Source organism: Patiria miniata, unplaced genomic scaffold, assembly GCF_015706575.1.
Source record: "Patiria miniata isolate m_02_andy unplaced genomic scaffold, ASM1570657v1 HiC_scaffold_3, whole genome shotgun sequence".
In the NCBI taxonomy this organism is placed as follows: Eukaryota; Metazoa; Echinodermata; class Asteroidea; order Valvatida; family Asterinidae; genus Patiria; species Patiria miniata.
The window spans coordinates 22,046,193-22,068,416 of NW_024037069.1; the positions used below are offsets into that span (position 1 = coordinate 22,046,193).

General features: G+C 41.9%; 1 protein-coding gene across 1 annotated transcript; it reads left to right on the forward strand.

Annotated features, from left to right (window-relative positions):
- Positions 1-2,140: 2,140 nt before the first annotated feature.
- Positions 2,141-21,927, forward strand: LOC119736558. The gene is made up of 4 exons (XM_038210571.1): positions 2,141-2,371; positions 2,869-3,069; positions 12,475-12,688; positions 21,483-21,927. Exons 1-4 carry the CDS (start codon positions 2,141-2,143, stop codon positions 21,665-21,667), a joined length of 831 nt encoding a protein of 276 aa, XP_038066499.1. The 3' UTR covers positions 21,668-21,927.
- The last annotated feature ends 297 nt before the right edge of the window (positions 21,928-22,224 follow it).

Sequence of the window (22,224 nt, forward strand, 5' to 3'; positions counted from 1 at the left end):
GATCCGCCTGGCGTCACTCGTTATGTTTGGACGGCTCGAAATGTATCACTGAAAATTGCCTGAGAAATCCCGTTTGGCCATTTGGCTTGGTTTGAGTATAATTTGAAATGACTTGGCGCTCACTGTTGCGCCATAAACAAACACACAATGCTTCAAGTCCGCAAACAAGGATGGAGCTTTAAAAAAAGAAAGTGGCTATAACGTCAAAATCCGCGCATCCTCTCGGCTGGCGTTTGTTTGTTAACACTGAGCAATTTTGCCGCCTCACGACAATCCAGAGAATTAGAAACAAGTGCCATGTCTGTATACAGAGTGTGATGCGCGTTTTCAGTCCTTTGAAGTCCATAGAAAACCTGTACAGCATGCATTAATCCTCACCGCATTTTAATTGATGCACTTGACCGTAGCTGACCCATTATGGAAGTATAATAATATTGTTGACCCAAATCAAAACAACGCATTGCCTCAGCAAGCGATTACGATCAAACCAAACCTTCCCCCTAGTCGCAGCATTCCTACCCCAAGCTTCATATTGCCAAAGCCTGCTTAATGTCCTATTTCTTTTCAACCGGAGAATCACACCTATCTCAATTATCCTCAGTGTGCTGACGATCATTCAAGAGATACCGCGCGCGCCCAAGGAAGCTTCGCGCGGTCGCATCTTTCGTGGTACTTCGTATCAACCGAGATAATTATACTGCAGGGGGGCGAAAAACTCCGGGTGCATTTTATGAGCGACATACACAACTTGGAATTCCGTAGAGAATTACAGCCGTCCACCCAATATCTTGCCGGCATCTTTGCTGATTAGGAATAACAGGGTTATCGGCGCGGAATATCGGGGGGCTAGATGGGAAAACTCGACCGGGGAGTGCGAAGGATCGAGTTCCTATTACTCCGATAGTCCGTAGTGCGATCTGACAAGCCTCGCGTGCAAGGGTGGGTGGCAAAATTATAAATTTACGTGTCTCCTTGCATGCCGCGAGCTAGCTATTGCTAAAAGTTATTAACACAGTTCAGTGCCAAAAAAACCCACGGCTGAATACATAGCGCTAAACTGCACCAGAAGCATTTTACAAAGTTCTCTTTTAAAAAATCTTTTTACATCTTTTTAATGTACGGTCTGTTTAACAGGTAAATTTTCCACTCGCCGCCCGTACATTATTAACAAAAGGTTGAATCTTTCGGTGACACACCTTGACATAAATGCCTATTGTGGGTTATTTTCGGTTCTGAGAACCAGTGTGTAAAATCTTCGTAAAATCAACTTTACGAAAAGCATGTTCTATCCGTCGTTATCTGCGCATATACTGATGAGATGGTAGGATATACACTCTCCAAAAGCCAATGCACATAGGTTTGTGTGTGTGAGCTTGTCTTACATTCCCTATGTGGACTTGTGAACAAAAGATGTCCACATAATGCAGGTTGTGTTGACGTTAGGTGGACTAAGCCGTGTCCACATAACGTTTCGCCCTCTCTGGAAAACATGTTTAGAGGCATTTTTGGGTTAGGTTTATCTGTGGCAGAATGAAGAGAAACACTAAAGGGAATCATAGGGAAAAAATGGGTTGAAAGAGTTTTCACAGTTAAAGTAAAGTTATTTTCTGTACCGAGTTTTCTTAACTACACGAAAACAAAGGAATGTCCACATAGCGTATGTAAAACAAACATGCGTGTGTGTGTGTTTTTTAATATTCCTTGCTGCATACTGTTGTGTAATGCTAGAACTCCTTGTGGTTCTGAAGGATGTGCAGAAGTACCCTTATACGGATACTTGTATCGGTGCTCGGGTGCCGACTCGTGATGTGTGGCTTTTGTCATCCGATCCTAGCGAAGGGATCGTGGTGCACTCCATCCAGTGTCCATCGGCAAGATACTTGACTGCAATTGTTCTTCCTGTGCGAGGATAAGAAGCAGTCTTAAAGGGCATTACGACCTGGAAAGCGCCCAATTGGGCTACAAAACGCGTTGGAAACGAAATTATATTAATTAGAAAGGGCATATAAAAGTAGGATATAAACGTCCACACAACCATCCTTTAAAAACTGGGCGTTTTTGTGATTATTCTTGCGAAACCGAATCCATCAATTCCTCCATGCAATCGGATCCAGTCTAGTACCTGGAAAACGTTTATTGGATGGAGTATAAAGTTTATGCTAATATTTTTGTTGTTGTCTTATTCTCTTTACAGTTTAAAGAAGAAGTGGCTGCCTTGTGTGGTTCGCCGACCAGTCGGACTCTAGTCATCATAGCGGACGGCATCCACGGACAGAGCTGTAACCTACTCGGCGTCAGTGACGAGTTCGTCGTAGAGTCCTGCAAATCCTTCGGCGCTGCCTGCTCATTGGAAAGGCAAGACTTACCGCAGGTAACTCTTAGAAAAAAAATCCATTGAACAAGTGGAGGTTGCTTCGCTCAGGGATGGCCGGGGTACATGAAGGGGTGACGTCATGCGAAGGGAGTGATCCAAGTGGATGGGATGTAGGAGATGTCTTGTGATGCTTCATCTTCAACCGCCTCTTTCGAAAGTTCAGGGCTCAACAATCATAAACCTATGTCTCAGAAAACCACAAACTGAGCATAAAGTAAAAGTCAGCAGGGTGTGCTGTGCGGTAAATATTGCTTCACGAAATTGTGTGCTGAACAAACATTAGCTAAAACCAGTCACCATCAGATCACACTACACGAGATTCGGCTATAATGATTAGCATGTTTCTTATCCTGGACCCCAGATTGAAAAACGAGTATCTCTATAGCCAATCAAACAAGCTCCATTCAAATCCACAATTACCATATCTGGAATTGGAAAATCAGTCAAAAACACAAGTGCAGTACCGGTGTAATGAATGTTTGATTCACCAACAGGTGCCGTCGCCAGAGTTGCAGGTGAACAAGCTCAAGTTGGATCTGTCAGGCTTCGGCAACGAGTACCGTTTCCCGGACCTGAGCCGGGCTGCCTTCTATCTGAAGATCTTTGGCACATTTAGACATCGATACATCAGTCTCGTCTGCCACAAGTGCGATACCCACTTAGTCAGGCAGCTCAGAATAACGCCGGATACCATGGTAGGTGCAACTGAAGCTTGGGGTTATCATGACGGGTGGAGTCAAAATGCGAATGAAACCAAGTGTACAACAAGTGTATCTTGCAAGTGTTTTCATCCATATTTACCTTTCTGATGGGCATTAAAACAACACACGCATTGATACACACAATCACTCAAGCGTCTTCGCGGATAGTATACGAGCATTATACGGTGCAAACGCGTCCATTTTGGTTAGTCAGTTTGGCGCAGCGTACTTTCCTCGCCTTCCACCACTCTTTTTTTATTGGATTTTAATTTCCTAACACTCCGTGGGTTTTCCCTGGAATACCCTAAAGGAGTTTTTCCCCACCTCTAAAACCGAAAATTATTTTCTTCAGCGTTCTTCCCTCAGGGTTTCTTCAGACTTCCATGCAAACTGCAGTGTCTTGGCACTTTTGAATATAATAAACATCAAATCGCAATACATGAGGTGACATTAGATAGAATTATGTTGATTTTGGTACGACACTTAAGACTTTTACATTGTTTTGAGTCGGAGACGAAAAAATGGAGCCGAAGTTTGAAATACGCAAACGGGCTCTCGCGTGAGAAGGCCAGTCAACATCAATCACAGTTCTGGACACTGTTGAGGTGTCGCCTGCGAGTGGTTGGAGGAAGCTCCAAATGGTCCCGGATATGCAGAATTTACTGAATTTTAATGCTTTGTCTTTGTAGCTTTTAAACTACCGGATAGTATCGAGTGTGGACTGGAAATGTTTCCATGCAGAATCTCGAGTGTCGACAAGAGACATCGTCGTCAATCATTCTTGCAATATTTGAAAGGGAATCTAAAAAACAATGCCTCGTGAACCGGACGAAGTTTACACTACGAGAGCCCTTTTGCTTTTAGCTGGAAGCATTCACGTTGAAAGGATCCGGCACTTAGCGTTGCAGCACTCAGAAGTTGATGGAGTATTATTCAAAAACCCTTCCTGTCAAGTCCGGTATTCATTAATCACGCTACATTAGGAAGCAGACTCGCCAGGATGCGAATTAATCACAACTTGGCATCGAGGGGAAAGTGTTGAACATGACAGTTGACTTGAGCAGGGCAATATCGATTTTCTGTCGCGAAAAAAATAGTTTTTGGCTCTGTGTATCCCGAGCTTTGTCATTGTATCAATGAGATGTGCAGCCAGTTTAATTAATGTTTAGCTCATAATCGATCCATGTTGTCGGTACACCTGCCTTACCAGACAGATAAGGTATAATTAATGTCCACAACAATGAACGACAAATATCAAAACATCAGACAAATTCAGTGTTTATTTCCATTCGGTTCGTGAAAGAACCTCATTTGGTTAACTGATAAAGATCACTATACTGATGGAACGCTCTGTGTCATTTCCTAAATATAGGCTTTTACAACATTCGAAATGATGCCCAAACCCGCTAACTTCATGCCCTCCAATGTTCGTGAAATATTTCATTTACACAGAGGGCTCTATCTTATCTATAGGTCTATTTACAAGAAGATGGAAAAATGTACTTTGCCAACTGGTGCATTTGTATGCTTCATAATTGCACAGTATACAATGGAGGTTTGGGTCTTGGTCCCTGACGACCTCTTGAAAAGCCCAGTCTGCTGATGGATCTTATCGCATTCAACATTGGCATCGACTCCTTAAATTGAAACTACTTAAATCTACGGGTGTGTCGTGCTCTCAATTTGTGATTCCTGACGGGAAGGTATGTCTTTCACAGCTCGGATCGCATCTAAGGAAAGAGGGCCAAAAATGACCGATAACTATCAGCTCATGGCAGGAATTGATTTGATGAGGAGTCAACCGGGAACCGTCTAGGACTTGACCAGGAGCTGGGGTCTCCTCCCCGGGAGCTCCCCCTTAAACATGCCCGGTATATCGCTGGGGATTCATAATTCCCGGGCCAAGGAGTTCCCTTGCGCCCCTCAAAACTTGAGGCGTCAGCTCCGGTAAAGTGAAAGATGATCGCCCGGATAAGAAGTCATCATAGGGCGAGCTGAATTCTTGACTTCAAGCGCCTGGGGGCTTTTTTTTTTTTTTTATAAACAAACAGAAAACATTTGAAGGAGAGACGTTTGATGTTTGTGATGATGCCGATCTGAGGTCTTTCACACGGACCTTTTTTTGGGGGGCAACGACCTGAACCTAGCTGCAAGATGTTTTTGAGTCGAGCTTTGCATTTAAATCATGATATCTGTCATTTCTAAATTTAAAGTATGATTTTATCGGTCAAGGATTTAGGCTTCACCATGTTTTGTATACATTTTGAATAAATTAGAACGTTGGGCTTACTGAATTTATCGTCTATAATGATTTCAGAATGATGTTATAAACTACAACGCTGTATTTATCCGGTGTTAGAGTCAAATGACCCCCCCCCCCCCCAATATTGTGTTCATGGTCCCGTGTGGACATAAATGAGTTCAGTTATTGTATTTTTTTGACGAGACATTATTCCAGGACAAATATCGCCCTCCTTAACTGCGAAAATAAGTCCAACGAACTTAGTGGCAATTTTTCAAACCAAGACTAAAATGAACGTTGAGGAGAAGAGTTACCTACGTTCCTTTGGTAGCGATGTTGAGAGATTTTTTCCTCCAAGATTAAGAAAATATTGTTGAAAGCTCTGCACATCCGTAGGTAATCTGACATGCACATCGAGATAGAGTGAGATGTTTGGATTGGCGATACAGAGAGGGTTGGTTGGAGCGATTGACGGGCAGACTTGGACCGTAGGCGCGCTGACAAAAGGTCATTCTGGCAAGATGATTCTGAAGGAAACGCGCGTGAAAGCAATGAAGATGGTTGACAACAACTGCTGTGATGGCCTCAGCCTTCGGGTACACGAGAAGAGATCTCCTCAAAATTAAAAATTGTTTCGGGGAGGGGGAAAGGGAGATGTTCAAGTTGTCTTCGCGTAGTTTCATCCGTGGATGGATGGTACATGTAATAATTAAAGGCACGTCCTATGCTCTTTGGTTGCGATCATCCTGTGGCTGTATACACTGCCCGTGGGTGGGTGGAATGGACAGGGTCATCGAACGATTTAGCTGCGGAAATTGAGGCTTTCTTCTATCCATCTGAACTATAAAAGCACCTTACTGTCCATGGACAGTGGTATTCTTGGTGATGGCTTTTTATCTGAGGATCAGGGAGCATATTTTCGTCTGTGATAGCTGTGCCCTGGAGACTGGTGACAAGGGACCGTGGCTTGTTTACGACAAAACTAGCATCTAGCTGTTGCACATCTATAAAGCTTGTTTACGAAGACATGAACCTTGGTGAAAGCCTACTTTCCAGCAACACTAAATGCAGATCGCTCACGAAGGCATAAAGCAATTGCAGGTGCAATCCCGGCTTCAAGCATCGACAATTTTCCATTGCAAGTGTAGAGCTATAACGGGACATCGGAAGATGTAGGGCAAGTCGAAGGCTCTCATCAGGTTGTAGACCGAATAGCCTCCTCGGATTACCCGACCGTCACTTTCTTCGAACGAAATCCTTCCCTTAAATTCAATTCCCCGGCCCGGCGAGCGATTTCCCTTCATCCTTTTTCAACCGAGAAACGTGCCCGAACATCGCCAGCCGGGCACAGTCATTTTGATCGTTGATTGATTAACCAGTATCTGAGGCTTAACACTCCGATCAATCCGTTCTGTAGCTCAAAACTACCCTGCTCCATCAGCATGCACCCATGCGCGCTGAGCATATTTACTAGACTCCATGGGTTTTAGGCAGACGGGGAGCAGGCACGTTTCTCCGTTGAGTTCGTGCTCCCGTCAATGCGGGTGCTGATCCCTGATTGGGCCGATGCATCATCACCTTGTACCGGATTGATTGTAGCGCGTACAGAAAGATGATACGGGGTATTAAAGAACGCGGCGAGGATGTTGGAAGTGAAGAAGTTCGCAGGTAATAATTGCAGAATTGCTCGGGGACAGAGCAAAGGAATGTGCAACATAAACGGAAGAAGAACGGCTCTGTATTCTCCGCTTCATCTACAGAACCATTTCGATGTAAACTACGATGTAAACCAAACCGCAGCAGTTTGCAAGAGCTGTGAGGTTTTTGTATAATTCTCGGCAATACAGAGCAGTTAAAAGTCCTTTCTGTAAGTCAGAAAAAATAGCCTAGCACGTGGAAGAACATATTTGCGCAAATCTTTTAAAAGGTTGTCCACGTGTGTTTCTCGAGGCAGCTGTATTTGAGTCCATTTCGCACTTGAAAATATACTGCTTCGATCAGTCTTGTAAAATGTTGAAGGCCCATTTTAGCTTCACCATTTGCGGTGCTTTCACGCAGTAAACACGCTGCCCTGAAAAGGCAAATATACGTGGCTGTTATAACGAGGCCCTTGTTTGTGCATTGTGCTGTTATTAATGGAGCGAATAGTTGGAAGCTGTTCTGGAAACGAAACGGTTGTTAACACACGGTAATGGATGGGGACTATATCAACCGTACTTCGCCAAGTTGCTGCCACCCAACGTCAGAAAAAGTGTTCAGTACGTGAGGCGTTCCACTAAACTGCGCGCGAGAACTTTAAGAATGGGCTCTTTTTTACGCATTCTGCGGATTGTTTATCCCGAATAAGAAAATCGTTATTATAAGATGTGCCGGTATGTGCAGTTGGAATACCGAACTGGCTCATTCAGATGTCTGTAGTTCACATTAAAATTTTAAGAAAATAGGAGTAGTCTTGACTCCAGTTCAAAGTTCACATTTCACTGAGTTAGCCCCCTTGTAGGGCTCGAAAGTTATTGTTCAATGGCCCTTTGATAGTGGGGCGTAGGCGCGGCCTATACCGTGAGTGCGTCATCGGGTAAACCTGTCATGGACACCTCTGCAATACAGAATGTTTTGCGTCCTTCAACGCCTTGTAGCCGGATTTGAGAATCTGTTATTCAGGGCAAGGCGACAAATTCCAGCATAATTATGAGCTACTGTAGTATAGAAAAAAATATCGTACTCTTCGGTGCGTCTTTCGTTTTCTAGTCCTAATTCGAGCGATTTACCCCTACAGGGCGCCACCAAGCGTTTGTCTCGAGGATGCTTTTTCGACATTCAAAGTGCACACCCCGGATGGGCGCGGCCTATACTATTTTAAACCGGCAGTCTGGTTATTCACTTGCTCTTCGTTTGCTTACACTGCAGTACTACAAAATAAACAAGCCTTGTTCAAAGGAATTCATTGTGAGTCACACAAAACACTCCCCCAACTATAAAGGCTTCAATCGTGCGCGACAAAAACTTCCTCAAAATTGTCTGAGGGTAACGCAGGCTTTGCAGAGCATTTTTGAGTAGGTCATCGGACATAAACAGTACGTACACGTACATAAACGTGTACGCATATTTCGTGCGCATACGGAAGTGGTGATCGACCCCGGGTCACTGGCTATACAAAATTGTATCCGATGAGAACTCAAAGAAATTAGCGCCCTTTGTTAGGGCGGTGGGGACCAGGGAACATGGCTCGATCTGCAATTATTTAGCCTCTCGGTTGTATAATTTCTTGGTGGTGCGCCGTATAAATCACTCCCATTCCGCCGATTACTAATTGGTATACCTATTCCGGCCATCAGTTGTCTTGCATTGTTTGCATGTAGATGATAAGTCAACAAGGACAGTAGACCAAACATTTTCAGCTCCGTGGACGGTTTTGGTCCGACTGGTTTGTGTGCAAAGAGGAACCATTAAGGACATCGACACGCAGAACCATCCGGTAATGGTTTGCCTCAACAGTTGTTATATTCTGGGTTGTGTTAGCTCATCCATACTGGCGTGTCGCACAGTTATTGACACAAGCAAAATGGATTGGCGAGACATGGTTGCCCGGTAACGCTACTGGCACTTCAAACCAAACGCCATATTGGATGACGGTTGCTAGGCTTTTTTATGAGCAAAAGTGATCGGCGTACACGTAACAGCAATGTTTTGAAACTTTACTGCAACTATAGGCCTACGTGCATTTACGTCATCGGTTTGAAGCTTGATGCAATCAGCTACTTAGAATGACGAAGGGGCCAGCTTAGGCCGTTTCTTTGACCGTCAAGCCTTCTTGTTTTCGCTCACGATTTTTGAACGACTTTTGAACGGTCGTGTCTGTATTAAGGTAGCCATTAATGCAGTGATGTGCCCAGGCAACAAGCCCACAAGACATGTTTAGCATTCATAGAAGGAATGAAACCCGTGTCTTACTCGCCTCATCTTTGGTTCAGTGCCAACATAACGGTCAAGAACATTAGATTCTAATCAAGACACACTTGTACTTTGAGTAAACCGCAGAAGACGGCCTTCCGTACGGCCTTCCGTATCATGCAAGAACTGCATACTCAGCCGTCTCGATGCTTATCAACAACAAAATGCATCAGTAGTTGCGTTCATTTCTCCTCAGGATCGTGCATTAACGGTGCAAAAATGACGAACATAGCCCTGGCATTTACCGGGGTGTTTTTCCCGCTATAACAGGAAGATCGAACTACACACTGTCATCACTAGATGCTGATTTTCAATTGCATTATTCTTCAAGGTCCCTTCATAATAAATTCAGGAGGAAATTACATGTAATTTAATAATTATTGTAAGCATTTACGATGCACCGTTATACTGTTATGATGGTACAGCACTCAAAGTGCTGTATTGTCTGGTTAATAAATAGGGAGATTCTTCCCCCAGCTATAGAGGAAACATAATTCGAAGTTTTCACTGAACAGAATAATGTGAACTTGTTTATTACGACCTTGAGGTCTTTTATTTGTTATTAGAATTCAGTAACAGTGAATGCACACAATGTGTTCCCTTTTATCATTGTGGAAGAAATGCACTCACGCAAACATGGCTAATCTGCAAAAAAAAAAGAAACCTTTAGTAAGCTGATTCCTTGCTCTATGGTTAAATATTGTAATCGTGTTATGTTTATCGTCTTTTGTTTATGCATAGAAACACACCAAGAACGCTCACGCCTTCTTTACGCCATACAGCATGTGACATGAACCTTACACCAAGGAAACATACGCTTAGCACAAATACAGGTTACCAGCCAAGCTGCAATGCAATGTATATTGCTTAAGACTGGTTTCAGCCGACCCTTGCTCGGCGCATAAAACTAGCTGTAAGCAATATTTTTTTCTTCATAGCATGTACATGAAATTGCACCCGGGTGTTAAATCACAAAATGATAAATAAATTGATTAAAAAAGTCAGCCTCCTTCTGTTCGTGAAACTGAGATTGAACAAAAAAAAGAGGGTTGGTCATGCCAGTGCCGCGCGGTATATCAACTGTGATTTGCAAAAACAACTTCTTAAAAATCATCGCTTGGAGGACATTTTAAACCACCGACGACTCCCTCGGAGCTCATGGCGTTTATTACTGCAGAAATTGAGTTGTGGAGAAAGAGGCCCTGAAGAGGTTCCTCATTAAATGACGAGGTTAAATTTGAAGAAATAAAAAGTACCTTGAAATTGCCTGCGGAGGTGTGCGCGGTAATATGTTGGGGGATTTCTGCGATATGCCAAGGACCGTTGCAGCGCCACGCGCCGGGTTAGTTATTTCCAATCAAAACAACGGCTTGTCCAACGGCCCGTACGTAATTCGCCCACCCTTAGGGGGATGCACGGCTGCCAAATCCGTAGTTGTCGTTTTGAATTTCCCACTTGAATACCAAAAATGCTATATTTTGTAATGTAATTTTCAAAACGAACTTGAAAAATAAGCAGTTTGTCTTTTTGATTGAGAGATGTATTTATGTTATATTACCGTGCACTCTTCGGGTCACCGAAAACACACCACTTTCCTGCAATCTCATGTTTAAATAATTATAGTCGGCGGTAGACCATTTGCAATATAGAAGCCATCTTGGGGGTGTTTTTGTTGTTTTAACTTATAGATGAAAGCACAAAAGGCGTACTCATGCGCATCGCCATGGAACAAAAGCCCTGCCCTCAAAGATGGCTGTCAAAAGACATGCAGAGGGTCAATACATCATCTAATAAATTGTGCAGTGAATTACCAATGTTATGTCGCTATGCACCATTAGGTCTGGGAAAATTGATATTACCAAATGAAACATAATAAATTAGTGTTAAATTGGTTGATTTTGTTTCATTGACTTCAATAAACACCAGTCAATTAGAATCCATATTAAACTCTGCAAATATGAACGCACTCCAAAGCCTTTACTGTTTACGGTAATTTAACGCGCCAACAAAACCCTGTCGAGAAGTCGAAATTCGACGCCAAACTGTCTAGTCTACAGCGATCTCATCACCAATCGAATGTTATTATAAAAAAAAGTCCAAGTCTCACAGGCCCAGGATAGATTCTGTCAAAGCATTGAGAAAGGCATGTGTGTTTTTGTGTGTGTTTCACTAGGATTGGTCCCAATCAGAATGAACTGAAATGACCAGCATCTCATATTACCAATTTCAAGCTTTGCAGCTTGTCTTTCCCTGCACAGTCTAGTCATGCGTACGTCTCCTTGATCTAAAATTACATCATTATATTCTGCATTATTCTTTAAAAAAAAATCCTGTGCCTCCCGGTGTTGCAGGCTAGTCAATCACAAGTCCTGACAAGTCCATCACAAGTCATCCAGTTTCAAGTCAAGTCACGAGCTGTTCAAACGAACTACCAAAAAAAACCCCAAAGCATTCCTTTGTTACTCTTCGTTCACTGTTTGTGACCAGGGGATTTTTGATTTACTGTGACCGGACTGTATTGTTGATGTCCCCCGACGTGCCGGCGGGGTCCCTAAACGTTGCGCACTTTGATTTTTCGCCTCTAGTGCCTTGCAAAAGCAATACTTTTACCTCAAATTTCAGAGTAAAGAACATTTCATCAAGTTCTAAACATTCCCGTTCGTAAATCTTGAGTTTACGTACCAGCTATACGAAGTTCCAGATAAATTCTATTTAGGCGTGATTTTCCGATTTTATTTCGAAGTGCGCGCAATGAGCCCCTTTAAAATGCGCCCAAAATAAGAAATAATTTTCTGACTAACTTGTAGTTGGGTATGTGAGTGGAGACAATAATGATTTGTGAGAATTTATCAACTCTAAAAAATTCTGAAATGTTAACGTGGGATTTTCCGAGATTTGTTCAAGTGCACCACGTTAGGGAACACTCAGCCGAATTTGTGCCCAATTTCCGGACGCCACAGTTTTTAAATTTCGGACTTAATCTCATGAAACTGAAATTGTTCACAAAGGTTCAACAACAAACCTTATTAAAGTAATAATACCGGTATTTAACTGAATAAATTTAAGTTTTTCAACAAAGGGGTTTGGCAACACTGCATGAGGAAAGTCGGGGAAGCCGTCGAAGTGCGCCATGTTATAATTAGGGAACAACACTATACAACACTGATCCCTCTTTATTTCTCCCCTTCATATCACCCCTTTTGCAGATTATGCGGAACATATTCCAGGAGTCTTTCAACTCGTACCGGACGAAACGAGAACCCAAGATTTCGGATTCTGAGGCCTTCAACATCCAGTGCAACCAGCGCCTGGGCGAGGTAAAGCTGTCGTATCGACGGGAGAACGTGCTCTACATCCAGGAGGAGAATCTGGTGGTTACGGTGGAAGGCGACGCCGTACGGAGTCTGAATTTCAACTTAGGTAAATTAAACTGAGATGCGAGGGGTTTTAAAGGTGTCTTGTCCTCTGATATCCTTTTGATATTGCCAGGTAGCTCATTGGCTGATTGAATTGACGCCACCGTCCGCCATATTACCACTCCCATAACAATACAATTTATTGTGTTAAGGAAACCTATCGTAATTTCATTGTCATGTTCACCTTTTTTTGCAGAATGTATGGGTGTAAAACGATTGAATTTACCAATAAAATGCTTTCACGCTTCCGTACAGGCATATTTATTGCTCATTTGTTGTATTAAAAGCCTTAAGGCGTTGTGTCTCAAGTATAGCTATATCACTGGGACAAGCATGCAGGATCTGATACACCGTGCCCTCTGGAGACGTGCACACAATTATAGGGACTAAAGATTGTATACGTCTCCACAGGGCAATTTCTATAGATGAATACGTCTCCACAAGGTTTTCACGAAATAGATATATAGATTTTACTCAAAAACTAGGAATTTCCAAGGTGGGTTGATGCGTCGCAAATGGAAGAGTTTTAAAAAAGGGATATTAAGTCCGAATTTCAGCCAAGGAAATTAATTCTGGTTAAAATAAGAGCATTTTGAAACTTCACTTTCAAACTCGAAAACTTTACTACACGAGAACAAAGAAATGTCTCCACAGTGATACAAATTTCAGTATGTGTGCTTTGCCGCGTCGTATCGTATTTTTAGCTGCGGCATAGCAGCTCAACAAATCACCATGTCTCTCCGTTTGTTACTAACTAACGTACTAACGCGTTAGTCCGTTAGTTAGTAACAAACGTTGACATTGTCTATTGCTCCTACATATTTTGACCGATTTCAACCAAACTTTGTCAAAAGTATCGGTAGCCCAGCCCTAACATGTCACATGAACCAACATGTCATTTTGACCCCAACTGGGGTCAAAGGTCATCATGGGGTCACTGGGGTAAAAAGAAAAACCTGATTTTTTTTAAAACTCAAAACACTACTCCTTCCAGAAATTACATGGCACAGTCACGTGACTCATACTCGAATTCGTTGGCCCGCATGCAGCTTCCGAGATCCGATCGAGCGTGTTTGAATGAATGACGGCTTCCCGACCGTACCTATTATACAAGAGACGTCGGGGGATCGTCAGTTCAGGGAACCAGACTATTGCTTGATAGAGAGGCACTACACGTTATGCTTAATGAAACAGGTGCCTGTACGGGGTCCGGTTATATTCAGGCCTTGGAATCGCCCGAGGCATTTTGAGATACTCAGTCTCGCGCGTCACGGGGAAACTCGCACGTAATGCCGGACGTGATTTTTTTGTCTGTCTCGAAATAAAACCTGTTATTTTTATCTTGGCAAAATGTCTCCTTATGTTGAGTTTGATTTGACAAAAAAGAAGAAGTAATATTCACTCACATTTGATATAGTATAGATATATTTTGTTGTATTGTACACAAACTGTATATTGGAAACGTACCGGTATTCGCATTCAAAGCCGTTTTGATTCGCACATCACTTGCTTCGAATTTAACTGCGTTAAAAATTAAAAAGAAAAAAGAAAAAAGAAACCAAACAAAATGTAAAAACAAAAACAAAGTTAATTAAAAAAATTAGGAAAATATGTGGCAGGATATGGTTAACGTTCTTTGTGAATACTCGAACTCAACTAGCCCCCAAAATTCATTAAACAAAACAAATAAAATGTTTGTGATAAAAAAAACAGCAACGAGTCAAGGAAGAGGTCGATATTCAGAGCGGTGGGAAATCAACATTTCCCGCCGCGCGCTGATGCAAGAAAATTGTGGTTAATTTGGGGCAGGGGAGTCAATAGAACGCTGCGCTTTGAGGTTAACTGTCAAATTACATTGACGTCTCGGTCTCGGGGTTGCCTTTAACCGACGGCAAGCAGCCAGAAAAAAATCACTCGGTCGATCCTGCACTTATGTTTTACTTGTCTGTCTGTTTCTGGTGATACTAAAGGCTGTTTTCTTTGGAATACTGGCCGGTTTATGCTCCAAACAAATGCGAATGTACGGGATTTTTTTTGTTTTAACGTCACGAAAATATTTTCGGTAAAACATTGCGCTGGTGAGTTGAAATGGGTTGACTTTTTTTTTTTTTTTAAATCGCAGCTTGATTGCTTGCCATGACGTCACAAATTCGCATTAGCGTTTGTGCCGAGAAGAGATCAACATTATGGGCACAGCTTCTCCACAACTATTCATTAAGGCATTTTCTTCTAAGATGGGGATAACCAACCCAAAATCCGAAAGAGTTACATTTTTTTTGGATAAAATGTATTGGTCAACTGAGGATTACATTTTTTGTTGTTTTTGGTTACAAACCCTGGCTAAAGTTTTCCTAAATGGTATTTAAGAAAAGTACTTTAAAGTATAGTACCAGCTGATATTTACACATGAACACTTGCTTTTGGCTGTTTCTCTGCGATATTCTACTTAGTATGGACGCAGTTCGTGTAAATTGTAAATGCCATGCGAGAACAAGGATCAATACAAATTCCATTCCTAGACATCGGTAGCTCAGCCTATAGGCGGTAAATTTTTACATCTGTTTTGTAATCGACTCTAATTAAGTGCCCAAAGGCAACAATCTGAGAGAAAATAACGTGTCATTTACCTCAGTTTGTGGACGAAAGGGTATGAAAATAAATAAACATTGCGCTGGTGAGTTGAAATGGGTTGACTTTTTTTTTTAAATCGCAGCTTGATTGCTTGCCATGACGTCACAAATTCGCATTCGCGTTTGTGCCGAGAAGAGATCAACATTATGGGCACAGCTTCTCCACAACTATTCATCAAGGCATTTTCTTCGTAGATGGGGATAACCAACCCAAAATTCGAAAGAGTTCCGTTTTTTTGATAAAATTTATTGGTCGGCTGAGGATTACATTTTTTGGGTTTTTTTGGGTTACAAGCCCTGGCTAAAGTTTTCCTAAATGGTATTTAAGAAAAGTACTTTAAAGTATAGTACCAGCTGATATTTACACATGAATACTTGCTTGTTGCTGGTTCTCCGCGATATTCTACTTAGTATGGAAGCAGTTCGTGTAAATTGTCAATGCGAGAACTTTATACAAGGATCAATACAAATCCATTTCCGGACACAGGTAGCTCAGCCTATAGGCGGTAAATTTTACATCTGTTTTGTAATCGACTCTAATTAACTGCCCAAAGGCAACAATCTGAGAGAAAACAACGTGTCATTAAACCTCAGTTTGTGGACGAAAGGGTATAAAACATACATTGTAGAAAACCAAGCTTTAGTTCAAGGCTGATTTATTTTTAATAGCTCCTCCGTTGGGTGTACGAGCTTACATAACACTGAATATTGATAGGGTTTCAGAGACGCATATTAAATATGAAAAAGGCGAATGTCAGATGGAACACAGGCATTGTGGCTAAATGAATTAACAATGAATTTCTGCTCAACCGAAGCGATTAGGCAAGTCTAGTAGAGCTGGTCCCAGAGTGTATACATTCCAGGGTGACCGTTTAAGCCGATTTTCGGCTAAATTTGACAGAATTTTTGTTAAAAAACGAGTTTGACAGAATGGATTTTTTGGGCAGATTTCTGGCAGAATTCTGCAAAAATGGTTATTTGACAGAGAAAACAGCAAATTTGAGTGCATTTGTTTAAGAAAGCTTCAATCCTTTCAAACAAACCCTTGCATAATGGGACAGGCTGGCTGGGTGCTGAGGTTCACTGGGAAACGGACTTCGTCGTGGCCAGATCCACGTTTTGCCCGAAATGTACCAATAATTTCACATCTTTATGTGACTAGATTGTTTATTATGTAATTTGAATCTTAATTAAGGCAATACTACCCATCTGCATGTGATTTCAAGTGTTTATAGTGTATTTCGAGTAATTCTGGGGAATTTGGCAGATTTTTGATAAATCTGACAGATTTTTGATGTGCATTTAGCAGAATTTGGCTATGACCTTACGGTCAACCTGATACATTCTATTTGATTGACTCAGAGTGGCTATTCACTGAATGCCTTTTCGTGCACCTTGTCTACACAACGGGCCGGAGTTTATAGTAAATTCATTGGCGTTATACACGCGGTAACAATCCTATACGATAGAACTGCCCGGTTTGCAAGCGACAGTTAAGCCAGCCAGTCAGTTCGTCTGCAGTGAAACATGAGAAGGCCACTTGTACTATATACATCATCATGTATACAGGCGATATCGTGTACAGGATAGATGGGACGAAAATGGAGAAATCGAAGAAAAAAAAACAAGCTCAATCGGAAATATCTCGGCAGCTGCGGGTCAACAAATTCGTGTTCATGCATGAGTCACGTGATTGTGCCATGTAATTTCTGGAAGGAGTAGTGTTTTGAGTTTAAACCCCCCCCAGGTTTTTGACCCAAGTGACCCCATGATGACCTTTGACCCCAGTTTGGTCAAGTGACATGTTGAGGCTGGGCTACTGATACCTTTGAGAAAGTTTGGTTGAAGTCGGTCAAAATATGCAGGAGCAATAGACACTGTGAACGTTTGTTACTAACGAACTAACGGACTATAACGGAGAGACATGATGATTTGTTGAGCTGCTATCCCACAGCTAATAAAACATTGTGGGGAGTCTACTCGCAGACTAAATGCCATAGTAACAGTGACCGTTGCTCCGTCTGTTGCAACTGATATTTCCACCTCGTAAAATCATCTATTGACATTTGGAAATGTCTCTTAAGTCACATCCATACGCAATATAAACAAACCCAGCTGGGCCCCTGATACCCCTTCTGGGGGAAAAACCCCCAGAATGTCTCCCAACGGCGGGAAGAAACGCTGAGGAGTTGTGAGCTCATCATCTGCAAATCATTTAACACGGTGTATAATTGGGTGCGATAGATGTAAGAATGGCTCCGCGCTAAATACAGACTGTCCGTTTATATAATCAAGTGAAAAGGGCTGGGAAGGGACGGTTCGCCCAAGGCAGTTCACTGTTCCCCCTGGCACCAAAGCTCCTGCTGGCTCGGAACTACCCCGGAGGAAGTGGGTTACACTGAACCGGCTGCGAACTGGGGTTGGGAGATTCAATGCCAACATGCACCGCTGGAAACTCCGGGATTCACCGGCATGCACCTGTGGTGCAGATGAGCAGACGGCAGATCATATATTATACCACTGCCCCGACCTCCAACCTCCTGACGGGATGACTGATCTGTCGTGCCCAAAAGACGCACAAATCAACTGGCTTACGCAGCTCCAAGAAATAGCCTGATGTACAGTACTACTAACTCACACGAAAGAAGAAGAAGTATATAATCAAGTCAGAGAAGGTTAGAATAATAATAATAAACAGTGATGGCTAATTAACTGTTCGGATCGGTGGCATGCAGTAACAAAAAAAACAGCAAACGGTCTGTCGAAGAACTTGACACTTGCATGTTTTGTTTGATTTTGTATGCGTATTCTGCTCACACACAGCACGTGTTCTTCGCTATTCTGCCCGTGAGCAGCCACGCGTATTGCTTACGGTGGACCGTCATGTATCACGGAACTAATTTGTCAATTAAGGGAGAGGCGGGGAAAATCATCAAAAGATGGACCTCAAAAAATGTTCTTGTCAAAAAAGACGCGCCTGTCCTTAGTAATTCTTCACGGAGTAGGAGAAAATGAGGCAGATTTTTAAGTTTGAGTTCACAGTGTGGAATTTAATCTATCAAATCAACGTCCCCTTATATTGTCAGTTTAATTAAATAAAAATGTGAAGCAATGTCCTTATTCGGTTTCCAAGATTCGGGTACAGTGACAATCACAACAATATGGTTCGAAGAGAATACTCGTGAGAAATAATGTTAAAATTAGTAAACTAAGAAAAAATAATGGTAAAACTCTAGTTGCAAATGAATATGTACCCAATTCATCCAAAACAAACCCATTTATTAGGCCTATATGTTAATACATTGTAACAATAATGTGTATTTATAAAGCGCACGTACCAACCAATATTGGTGCTCAAGGCGCTTTATCATTATTATTACCCAATATCATCGTAGATTACTAAATTACATTATTCGATATGGAGCACATTTCTTATAAGGTAAACACACACGCAATGTATTCATTTTAAGGTAACAATATTTGGTTTTAGATTTTATTAATTTTGGAGTTACTCTGAATCTAATTTACTTCTTAACCACCCCCCCCCCAAAAAAAAAAGATTAATAATATTACTAATTCATGGTTGAAGGGACGAGCAAAAGCAGGGGGCGTTGTGTTTTTTAAATAATGTCTCGGATATTACATTTCAATTTCGCTTCGTCCCTCGATTGCAGATGGATCTAATCATGTTACACCAATAGCAACAGTCGGAACAACTTATTAAACGTTGTTGATGGTTATAGCATATGGCGAATTTACTCAAGCATAGCAAACTAGGTCATAGATTTATGCGATAACTGCTTGATAAGACAATGAAAGGGACACGTCGAGTCCGAGGAATACCAATGAAGTTAAGGTTATTTTTTTATTATTATATTACTGTCAATCCCTCAATCCCTGTTGCATATATCTGATTCATCTTCCTCATAATCCCATTTAAATGAGCATTCACACCGAGGTCCTCAATTTTCCCTTTGTGGAGAGGATTACAAAAGCAAACGGTCTCCAGTGTCTCATTATGGCTTAGCAATGATAGCCTCGGTTTGAATTTGTAATTCGTCCATTACCCTGACTTCGTCACTGGTCAAGTTCGCGCATCACAACTGGGGAAAAAAGGCAAATCGCAATACCAAAGCTGAAAGTTATGCACGAAGGGCAACCAACTTTTGAAGATTTGCGTTTGTGATCTGCGTTTCCTTCTCTCCAATTGTAATCTACAGTATGTCCCCCCAAGTGTCCGACGGCCTATTTTTGAAATAACTACAAAACCATGAAGTCAATTTAGAAATTTTTTGCTTGTGCAGATACTCATTATCCTAGGCCTATAAACCCCGACGAGTTTTCATTGAATATCAGCTACGCATCACTACACCGCAATTGATCACAACAACATTTTGGGCACCGTGACCTTAATCAGTTTCAGTGCTGTGTTATAATGTAAGTTGCATGTGTGAAATCCTTCATGTTGTGAAAAGGGCTGCGGTTGGGATTGGAATCATTTGCCTGGCTAGGCAGTCCTCATGGCAAGACCTCAGTTTAATGCTCAAGGGCAAATGATTCCAATCTCAAAACACATCAGCCTATTTTTCGCAACATGCAGGATTTTACATTGTGATCAGTATTGTGCAGTGAGGCGTGATGAAAATGAAATGAAACTCATAGGGGTTTAGGCCAAGGATAAGAAGTATCTGCATGATCAAAAAATGTTCAAACTTGACTTCATGGTTTGTAGTTATTTCAAAAATAGTCAGACGAACACTTTTTGGGGACATACTGTATAGGCCCGAACTTATATTCCCAGACGCGTCAAGTTTGCTGTTATAGCAGAAAATACTGCTCAGCAAAATGTATGTGCCATCAGGAATATTACTGAAAACAGCCACAGTCTATGTATGGCTATACATATTCACCCATTTTCAATAAGCATATTGTGTCTGTTCTTGGTAGACAGACAGGATAAGCAGCTTAGTGATGAAATTCGTCTCGGGTGACATTGACAAATTGCACGAACTTAATCCAATCAATTTTCCTTTCATACATGAACGTGATACGTGCTGCAATACATAGGCCCACTATACGGAATCAGCGCATGATGCATGACGACTGACAGTGATATATGTGGTGTGCATATTTAATTTCCGAAAACAAATTAAGGATTGCTATTAAATTTTCTGATGTAGAAAAAAACCCATTTCCTCCGGTCACGACTCACTCGCAGACCGCTCCTGATTACCTTAAAGCATTTCTTTCGGGTTTTTTTTTTTTTGGGGGGGGGGGGGGGGATAGCTCTGAAAGCGCGTTTACCACGACTTGAAATGATAATGAGTTGGATAGATAATTTAAACGTAGGATAGACGTGCACACAACTTGAAAATGTGTGGTTTTCGTGTAATTTTCGCAAGAAGGAATTCCGGATTCACAATAGTTCTCGAATATCAAGCCGTTGGAGTGCCGGTCTTGATTCAAATCAACAAATGTTTGTTTCGCAAATGTTGATTCAAACATGTATACCGCTTTTACCGCTACTAGTGTCATGCATTAGACGTGACACCAGTCTGACGTTGACAACTTTGGCACATAATACCGGTAGCTGTTTTCGCCTCTGGAAATACTTATAACAAACAGGGGTTTTCAATTTAGTATTGAGTTTTGCCCTTCACCGATGTAGGTTTTTAAACACCGTATGCTATTGTTTTCCCGAGGGCTTGTGAGAAAAAACCACCAACTTACTCGATGGGACTCGAACCCACGACCTCCTGCTAACTACAAGTGCATACGTCTCCATCACCTAGCTTGCCCGGGTCGGTTTGTCTGTTCGAATCTGATATAGCCTAGCAGCTGGTAACGCTGCATACTCGGTGTTGTCCTAATATCATTGGAAGAACTACTTTAATTCCTGTTAATGTATCCTGAAGGAGACATTTTTCGTCATTAGTTATACCTTATGGAGATACTTGACATTAGGCAGACATTTCAATGTCTCCCTAATGTCACAACTTCTATTAAGAGGCAAAACTTTTTTGTCGCAAATAGGCTAGATCGATTGCTCGATGGGTAGGATAAGGGAACAAAATTGTGCACAACCGCACAACCCTACGGTAATGTCTCCCTAAGGTATCATTTCCGGTAATAGCAATGTCTTTTCTTATCCTTCTCGTCCGTATACAGGCTTTGAAGTCAACATGGGCTTACGGGGCTTGGAATGCATGGGGACTTTCATCAACGACATCGTGACTGCAGACAGCCAGAGTGCCTTGGTCCGAGCCATGTCCGACAAGACTCGCTTCTCGCACCAAGTCAACCGGGAGGTCATTCACAGCAGGCTGTACAATACCCTTGGCTCACCAAAATAAATATGTATTATTTGTAAATTTTGCAGGGATGGATCCAAAGAAAAAGGAGTGTCAAAGGGTCCTGATACCCCCTTCTTCTTTTTTTAAATAAATGTTTTTAGAAAAGGTGGAACGTGCAATTAAGCCAGCGCCCTCAAGTGTTAAAAAACACCGTCATACCTAAGACTGCTATTGAGGTGTGCTGGGTATAGACCATTCTGCGCTTGGTTGGCACTATGCATTTTTGCCAACCACGGCCTGCAAAACTATGGAAGGTCCAACACTGTAAAAATGAAGAAGAGTTATTACAGATCCCCAAAATATTATTTTATACTTGAAAATACAACATTTTCAACAAAGCTACAAAATAATTCCTACATATGCCTTTTTACTATGTGTTGATGGGGTTATGGGGACTTTTTTGGAAAAATATGTTGCCAACCACGGCTTCAATTTATGCGCTTACGGCAGCCCATACAAAATGGCGCCAATGTTTACAAACAAAAGAAAGGCCTATAGCCTTTATTCCCGAGAAAGCCATTTTCGATCGTGTTCCCTGCATCTATTTTATCAATTGT

Bases quoted from the DNA above. Each gene is read 5' to 3' on its own strand.
- LOC119736558 (XM_038210571.1), top strand. From the start codon at position 2,141: ATGGAGTATAAAGTTTATGCTAATATTTTTGTTGTTGTCTTATTCTCT. The intron at 2,372-2,868 runs GTAACTCTTAGA...ATTCACCAACAG, and splicing joins AAAGGCAAGACTTACCGCAG to GTGCCGTCGCCAGAGTTGCA. The intron at 3,070-12,474 runs GTAGGTGCAACT...CCCCTTTTGCAG, and splicing joins GAATAACGCCGGATACCATG to ATTATGCGGAACATATTCCA.